Source organism: Entelurus aequoreus, linkage group LG06 (assembly GCF_033978785.1).
Source record: "Entelurus aequoreus isolate RoL-2023_Sb linkage group LG06, RoL_Eaeq_v1.1, whole genome shotgun sequence".
NCBI classification, from domain to species: domain Eukaryota; kingdom Metazoa; phylum Chordata; class Actinopteri; order Syngnathiformes; family Syngnathidae; genus Entelurus; species Entelurus aequoreus.
The window spans coordinates 3450989-3459977 of record NC_084736.1 but is presented as its reverse complement, the minus strand read 5'-3'; the positions used below and the strand labels follow the sequence as shown (position 1 = coordinate 3459977).

General features: G+C 40.1%; 1 protein-coding gene across 1 annotated transcript in view; it reads left to right on the top strand.

Annotated features, from left to right (window-relative positions):
- Nucleotides 1–856: 856 nt before the first annotated feature.
- LOC133651757 (serine/threonine-protein kinase pim-2-like) overlaps nucleotides 857–8989 on the top strand; it is a 14988-nt gene continuing 6855 nt past the window's right edge. The window contains exons 1-6 of the mRNA XM_062049857.1: nucleotides 857–1103; nucleotides 1204–1277; nucleotides 1352–2083; nucleotides 5126–5220; nucleotides 5304–5351; nucleotides 8921–8989. The exon at nucleotides 8921–8989 is cut by the window's right edge and continues 156 nt beyond it. Of these exons, the coding sequence (XP_061905841.1) occupies nucleotides 1229–1277; nucleotides 1352–2083; nucleotides 5126–5220; nucleotides 5304–5351; nucleotides 8921–8989 (993 nt within the window). The 5' untranslated portion in view covers nucleotides 857–1103; nucleotides 1204–1228. The remainder of the gene's footprint in view (nucleotides 1104–1203; nucleotides 1278–1351; nucleotides 2084–5125; nucleotides 5221–5303; nucleotides 5352–8920) is intronic.

The window sequence follows — 8989 nt, the reverse complement described above, 5'->3', positions numbered from 1 at the left end:
TTTACTTAGTTACCTCATTCACTGAGATGTCTTGTTAACACACAACTTGAATACCACCAGGCTTCCTTCCCACAGTAAGAGTGCCACTGATGTAGCAGTCTTATTCAAATTGTTGACGTAAAAATATCTTATTTCAAAATGGCGCACTTTGTTTATGTCAATGTGCCAAATAATGTGTGGATGGTGAGGGCAGGTGAAGAATAATTCATAAGCTCTTTTTAGGTTGAGCCTCTGGTTTGGTTTGCAGCTTGTGATTGATGCTATTGTTGCTTCATGAAGGGATTTATTGAAATTATAATGGCTTGTTTCATCTTCCAAATGCTGCTTGGACTCGCATTAGAACGTCATTAAGTAGTATTGAAAGTATGTTTGCATTGAGGGATATTCTCTATTTATTTGCACTTTTAATAATGATGCTTTTATTGTCATGATTTACATTTTGGCACACTTGGTTTGCACTAACACATCAGTAACTTATGCCTTTGGAAGTGACATTTCATTGGCCAGAAGACTGCAAAACAGGAATAAAATGTCTCATTACTCAACAAACATCTGATTACGATTACTATTTGATAGGGAAAATTGATATTTTATAATAAATATTATTTAAATACACACACAACAGTTTTTTTTATTGAGTTTTGTCATCTTTTTATTGCCAACACACATACCCATTGCCCTCTAGCGGCCGTCTGCGTAAGTGCACCACCTTTCTAACACAACAATGGAGGAAAGTTATCACGTGAGAAAGTGTCGTCAAATGCTTTGCATGAGAGTCCACAGGCTCTCACCATGACGACAAGCTTTTTAACAACTGGTCATCAAAAACAAAACGTGCTATTTATTTTGTTTTGGCTCGGGGGAGAAGAAAAAGCACGTCAACCGTTGCTGTCACTGTGACATCCTATAGCCCGTGAACGCAACATCATGTCGTCTCGTTATAATAATAATAATAATAATAAAAACACATCTTTATTGTTATTCACACCGTATGTACCGATGCACCAATCCACACCCGAATTCGAAATAAAATATGATATTTTTGTATTCTTTGGTGTTTACTAAACGTGTTGTTGCCGTCGTGACGTCACCGTCCTCCTGCAGTAAGTGGCCTTGACGTGTGGGTGACTAAAAAGCAAAATAAAGTTCGGATTCACTGACGCGTACACACATTTATTACTTTTTTTTTTCTTTCTAAAATAGAGTTTTGGACAATATTGCTAACAAAATGAATGTCAACAAGTGTGTTGATTTTGCATCATCTGGCATCCTCTCAGGTATAAGGCATGAGTATCTAAGCTGACAAGTGGTAGTTGTCATTGTTTAGATAATGCTGACTTTCTTCTACTAGTTGCAGACCACCCAGCAAAAAGCACCTGCAGGGCGAGGAACCCAAAATGCGCCGCCATCAAAAATGGAGCACTACCCACCAAGAGGTGCTATGACCCCATTGTCCTAAATACTGGCGGCTCCAGAGCGGGAGCCGCAGAAGCTGTGCCCACCAAAAGGACCAAACAAGAGACCCTCTTGTCCAACAGAAGGGTCACGTCTACCAAGGGGTCCATGAAGGCGTCTCGGAGAACCAAACGCAAGAGCAGAAGAAAAATGGACAGCCTTAAAAAAAAAAAGAGGGTCAAATCGACAAAAAACCCAAAACCGGACGCCCTTCTAAAGAATGTCACCAAGACCCTGCCTGTGAAAGTAGCACCTGCACGGGGCACCAAGAGGAAGGCTGACACCAAGCTGGGGACCCTCACAAAAAAGCAGAGGGTGTCCGTAAAGGTGGTGCCGGCTAAACTGAAAACCAGACCGCAGATGAGGAAACCCAAAGTCAAGCCAGAGACCCTCATGCGCAGGCGGAAGGGTAAATCCAAACTGCAGTCGCTGACGAGGAGACGAGGCGGCAAAGACAAACCGAAGAGGAGGCATAGAGGAAAAACCAATGAGTGGTCCAGGAGGACCAGACCCAGACGGAGGGCTGATAAGAGACCAGAGACTTTGACGAGGAGGCAGTGGGTCAAAGCCACGCAGATGTCCATGGTCCAACAGGCCCAGAGACGTCTCCTGGCCACCACCAGTCAAGGTAAGTCCAGAAGCCCCTAAAACAGGGGTGGGCAATTCATTTTTACCAGGGGCCGCATGAGCAACCCGAGCCCTGCTGGAGGGCCACACCGACAATATTTCAATTAAATTTTGCTCAAATTATTTTTGATATACCGTAAAATAAAGAATAATAATTTCATTTAACCTAACTTTATACAAAAGCAGATTGCTTTTGATGGTTTTATTTTAACACTGTCTTACACAATACTTCCTGATGTATAATACAATGCAAAAATGTCCATTTCTGTCACTTTATCCTGCATCCTCTTTAAAAGTCCAACATTTTTCCCCGTCAGATTTGGACAACCACCTGTTGTCACACCTGCCAGCTTGTCCCATTTCAGTCCTAACATGTCCAAACACGCATTTACCTATGTGAACAAATCATTACCTGCGGTTGTCTCTTTAATTGACTGCATGGCTGCCAGCTCCTCCGTGATTTGAAAGTCTGCAGTTATCCCAAATAAGAAGATGAGCAGCTGGGCGGTGTCACGTACATCGCAGCTCTCATCCAAAGCCAGCGAAAAACAGTCAAAGTCGGCCGTTCTGCTCTTCAGCTGAAGCTCCAAGTTTCCAGCGATGGTCTCAACCCGCCTCGTTACAGTGCGTCGGGAGAGTGACACGTTCTCAAATGCGCCCCTCTTTGTGATTGCCGCTGTTCACATTCACTCACAATCGCGCACGAGCATACGTCCACACGGAAGTAATACAAATAACGCTTTTCAAAACAAAAGCAGCACCGTTGTATTGCACACTCGACATAGATACTTTTTGAAATGTATTTTGTAATTTATGATTGGCCTCACGCGGGCCGGACAGGGACGCACAAAGGGCCGGATGTGGCCCGCGGGCCGCAGAAGGCCCAGGTCTGCCCTAAAAGATGCCTTTTGGTCCCCTGGTGGAGTTCCTGTCATAGGTATCGTCTCATTTTGGGAGGAAATGCATGGACTTGCTGGGTTACGTGTCAAAGAAAACCGCGGTAAACAAAAGCCGGATCTACTTTTGCAGCCATTTGTTTCTGTGTGAAAAGTGCTTGAAACGGCACCAGGAGGAATACCATAAATACTTTGATATCTTTTATTTTGCACTGAAAAAGACCAATCAATCAATCAATGTTTACTTATATAGCCCTAAATCAGGAGTGTCTCAAAGGGCTGCACAAGCCACAACCACATCCTCGGCTCAGATCCCACATGCTAAAAACATCCCAATAGTATGATAAACTATCTAAATATCCATCATTATCTTGGTTTGGGTACTTGATTTGACCAAACGGATGAGTTTGTTAGGCGCAAAGTTCGACATCAGATGAAAACTGCTAAAATATTCAGGCGCAAATATTCGTCAAAATTAAATATGAACTGCACTTTTTTTGTAATATTTCCCATCATTTGCAATCTGTGAGACAAGAAAGCATGTTTCTTTCTCCTTTCTGTGCGTACTGAATAGCAACAAAAAAAAACTGCTAGTAAGAGGCGGCTAACAATGCAAGTCATTGGGATACAAACTATTCTGCCAATAAAGTTCTCTAAAAACCCCCAACACTATTTAAAGGCCTACTGAAAGCCACTACTAGCCACCACGCAGTCTGATAGTTTATATATCAATGATGAAATCTTAACATTGCAACACATGCCAATACGGCCGGGTTAACTTATAAAGTGACATTTTAAATTTCCCGCTAAACTTCTGCTTGAAAACGCCTTTGGATGATGACGTATGCGCGTGACGTCAATGGTTGAAACGGAAGTATTCGGACACCATTGTATCCAATACAAACAGCTCGGTTTTCATCTCAAAATTCCACAGTATTCTGGACATCTGTGTTGGTGAATCTCTTTCAATTTGTTTAATGAACAATGGAGACTGCAAAGAAGAAAGTTGTAGGTGGGATCGGTGTATTAGTGGCTGGCTGCAGCAACACAACCAGGAGGACTTTGACTTGGATAACAGACGCGCTAGCCGACGCTAGCCGCCGACCGCATCTATGATCGGGTGAAGTCCTTTGTCGTGCCGTCGATCGCTGGAACGCAGGTGAGCACGGGTGTTGATGAGCAGATGAGGGCTGGCTGGCGTAGGTGGAGCGCTAATGTTTTTAGCATAGCTCTGTGTTGCTAAGTTAGCTTCAATGGCGTCGTTAGCAACAGCATTGTTAAGCTTCGCCAGGCTGGAAAGCATTAACCGTGTATTTACATGTCCATGGTTTAATAGTATTGTTGATCTTCTGTCTATCCTTACAGTCAGGGGTTTATTTATTTTGTTTCTATCTGCTATCACGTTAGCTCCGTAGCTAAAGTGCTTCGCCGATGTATTGTCGTGGAGATAAAAGTCACTGTGAATGTCCATTTCGCGTTCTGGACTCTCATTTTCAAGAGGATATAGTATCCCAGGTGGTTTGAAATACAAATCCGTGATCCACAATAGAAAAAGGAGAGAGTGTGGAATCCAATGAGCCAGCTTGTACCTAAGTTACGGTCAGAGCGAAAAAAGATGCGTCCTGCACTGCACTCTAGTCCGTCACTCTCACGTTCCTCATCCACGAATCTTTCCTCCTGGCTCAAATTAATGGGGTAATCGTCGCTTTCTCGGTCCGAATCTCTCTCGCTGCTGGTGTAAACAACGGGGAAATGTGAGGAGCCTTTCAACCTGTGACGTCACGCTACTTCCGGTACAGGCAAGGCTTTTTTTTTATCAGCGACCAAAAGTTGCCAACTTTATCGTCTATGTTCTCTACTAAATCCTTTCAGCAAAAACATGGCAATATCGCGAAATGATCAAGTATGACACAGAACGGATCTGCTATCCCCGTTTAAGTAAAAAAATCTCATTTCAGTAGGCCTTTAATATACTGTACATGCTGTAAGTGTATAACTACTGTACTGTAGTTAATTGGCACATTATTAATAACAGTAATTTTGGTCCAGCAGTCTTTGCAGGACTTCTTGTACCAGAGAGCAAGATGATGTCATCCAATACTTGTTTGTTTTTGTTGTTTTTTTTGCCGATGGACCCGTCTGCACAGCCTCGTTTGAGCAAAAGTACCAGCAGCTGGAGAAGATCGGTGAAGGAGGCTTCGGCTCCGTCTACGCAGGATACCGGAAAAATGATTCTTTTGCCGTAAGTATTTCATATTATTGATGCGTCAATCATGGAGTGTAGAAAAATCCCACTTGTGAAAAAGAAATGATTGTGTCTTGCAGGTGGCCATCAAACACATCCCCAAAGATGAAGTCAAGATCATACCACTGGTAAGGCAACATGTCTCAATGCAGCTCCTCTCATAGGACATTGATACACCATATTACCAAAGGTATTTCACCAGCCATCCAAATGATGAGAATCAGGTGTCCTAATCACTTGGCCCGGTGTATCAAATCAAGCACTTAGGCATGGAGAATGTTTCTGCAAACTTTTGTGAAAGAATGGGCCGCTCTCAGTGGAACTGTCATAGGATGCCACCTGTGCAACAAATCCAGTCCCAAAGTCAACTGTTGGCTTTATTATAAGAAAAGTGAAGAGTTTGGGGAACAACAGCAACTCAGCCACCAAGTGGTAGGCCAGGTAAACTGACAGAGAGGTCAGCATACTGCAAAGACTTTCTGCACAGTCACTTGCTACATATATATAATATATATATATATATATATATATATATATATATATATATATATATATATATATATATATATATATATATATATATATATATATATATATATATATATATATATATATATGTAAATTCCTGGAAATTTGTTGAACGTAGAAAAGTGGTAGTTTGAATTTCCAGGATGAGTTGAATGTGTTGAAGGTGGAATTGATTGAAAACTGGGGGAATTGAGGAAGTTTGAAAAATGGGTAATTCATTTTGAATGGGGAAAATGTCCCTAAAAACTGGGAATTCTAGGAAATTCTGTAATTTTTTTAAATAATTGTTGAAAGGGAGCACACCATTCCTGAACAGGCTGAATATTTTTGAAATTAAAACGGTTTGAATTGGATGAAAAATGTGGGAGTTGTGGAACTTGGAAAAATGTCCCATTCATTTCAATGGGAATTTCATGAAAATTTGGGGAATCTGGAAAAAGAGGGAATTTTTGGGAAAATGGTTATAAAAATGTCGATGTTGTGAATGAGTTAATGTGTTAATGGTTGGTGTTGGAATTTTTCAAAACAGTTGAGAAATGTTGAAGTAACATTTTTAATAGAAAAATTGTATCACGGAATTCCTGGAATTTCGGGAAAACCGGGAATATTTCCAGTTAAAAAAACAACTTTTTTTTGGTCCTGATTAAGAGAAATGGTTTGACAGCGGAACGATTGAAATAGGTTGAAAAATGTAAAAGGAGACATCGCACTAAAAAAGGTTGGAAATAAGGTTAGAAAAAAACAGGAATTCCTGGAAATTTGTTCAACATGGAAACAATAGTTTGAATTTCCAGGATGAATTGAATGTGTTGAAGGTGGAATGGTTTGAATCGATTGAAGAATGTGGGAATTGTGGAAGTTTGAAAAATGTATAATTAATTTAGAATGGGGAAAATGGTTTTAAAAACTGAGAATTCTAGGAAATTTGGGAATTTGTTTTATAATTGTTGAAAGGGAGCACACAATTCCTGAACAGGCTGAATATTTTGAAGTTAGAACGGTTTGAATTGGATGAAAAATGTGGGAGTTGTGCAACTTTGAAAAATGTCCCATTCTTTTCAATGGGAACTTCCTGGAAATTTGGGAAAATCGGGATTTGGAAAAAAAATAATTAAGAGCATGAATTTCCTGAATGAGCTGAATTGTTTGGTGTTGAAATCGGTCAAGAAATGTTGTAGTAACAGTTTTTCAACTGAAAAATGGTATTACGGAATTTCGGGAAAACCGGTCAATTTTCAAGTTCTTAAACCAACTAGTTTTTTTTCCTGACTAAGAAGAATGTTTTGACAGTGGAACGGTTAAAATAGGTTGAAAAATGTGAAAGGAGACATCGCACTAAAAAAGGTTGGAAATAAGGTTAGGAAAAAAAAACGGAATTCCTGGAAATTTGTTGAACGTGGAAAAGTGTTAGTTTGAATTTCCAGGATGAGTTGAATATGTTGAAGGTGGAATTGATTGAAAACTGGGGAAGTTTGAAACATGGATAATTCATTTTGAATGGGGAAAATGTCCCTGAAAACTGGGAATTCTAGGAAATTCTGGAATTTTTTGTATAATTGTTGAAAGGGAGCACACAATTCCCTAATATTTTGAAATTAGAACGGTTTGAATTGGATGAAAAATGTGGGAGTTGTGCAACTTTGAAAAATGTCCCATTCTTTTCAATGGGAACTTCCTGGAAATTTGGGAAAATCAGGATTTGGAAAAAAAAAATTAAGAGCATGATTTTCCTGAATGAGCTGAATTGTTTGGTGTTGAAATTGTTCAAATCGGTCAAGAAATGTTGAAGTAGTAACAGTTTTTCGACTGAAAAATGGTATTACGGAATTTCAGGAAAACCGGTAAATTTTCAAGTTCTTAAACCAACTAGTTTTTTTTCCTGACTAAGAAGAATGTTTTGACAGTGGAACGGTTAAAATAGGTTGAAAAATGTGAAAGGAGACATCGCACTAAAAAAGGTTGGAAATAAGGTTAGGGGAAAAAAACGGAATTCCTGGAAATTTGTTGAACGTGGAAAAGTGTTAGTTTGAATTTCCAGGATGAGTTGAATATGTTGAAGGTGGAATTGATTGAAAACTGGGGAAGTTTGAAACATGGATAATTCATTTTGAATGGGGAAAATGTCCCTGAAAACTGGGAATTCTAGGAAATTCTGGAATTTTTTGTATAATTGTTGAAAGGGAGCACACAATTCCCTAATATTTTGAAATTAGAACGGTTTGAATTGGATGAAAAATGTGGGAGTTGTGCAATTTTGAAAAATGTCCCATTCTTTTCAATGGGAACTTCCTGGAAATTTGGGAAAATCAGGATTTGGAAAAAAAAAATTAAGAGCATGATTTTCCTGAATGAGCTGAATTGTTTGGTGTTGAAATTGTTCAAATCGGTCAAGAAATGTTGAAGTAGTAACAGTTTTTCGACTGAAAAATGGTATTACGGAATTTCGGGAAAACCGGTAAATTTTCAAGTTCTTAAACCAACTAGTTTTTTTTCCTGACTAAGAAGAATGTCTTGACAGTGGAACGGTTAAAATAGGTTGAAAAATGTGAAAGGAGACATCGCACTAAAAAAGGTTGGAAATAAGGTTAGGGAAAAAAAACAGGAATTCCTGGAAATTTGTTGAACGTGGAAAAGTGTTAGTTTGAATGCACAGAGTCCTGACCTGAACTCCGATAGAACACCTTTGGGATGAATTAGAACGGCCAGGCCTTCTCCAGCAACATCAGTGTGTGACCTCACCAATGCGCTTTTGGAAGAATGGTGGACAATTCCTATGAACGCACTCAGCAACCTTGTGGACAGCCTTCCCAGACGAGTTGAAGCTGTAATAGCTGCAAAAGGTGTCATATTGAACCCTATGGGTTAGGAATGGGATGGCACTTCAAGTTCATATGTGAGTCAAGGCAGGTGGACAAACACTTCTGGCAATATAGTGTATGTTAGAGTAGTCAGTGTACAGCTTGCATAGCAGTGTAGATATAAGTTGTCAACACACACATTATTGTCTAGATGGCTGGCAACAAAAGATGATCGTGTTTTGCTTACTGCCGAGCACGACTATTGCCTTGAGCTGCATGAGTTCTGCCAGCACTAGGGGGAGCTGCGGTTCATTGAGGGAAAAGATGGATGGCACCATGTGCAGTTGAAGTATGAGTGTTTCATCCCTTAGAACATCAACGGCAGAAAGCAGGACGTCCCACTGGAGGCGCTGCTCATGCTCCAGGCTTCGTCCATAAAG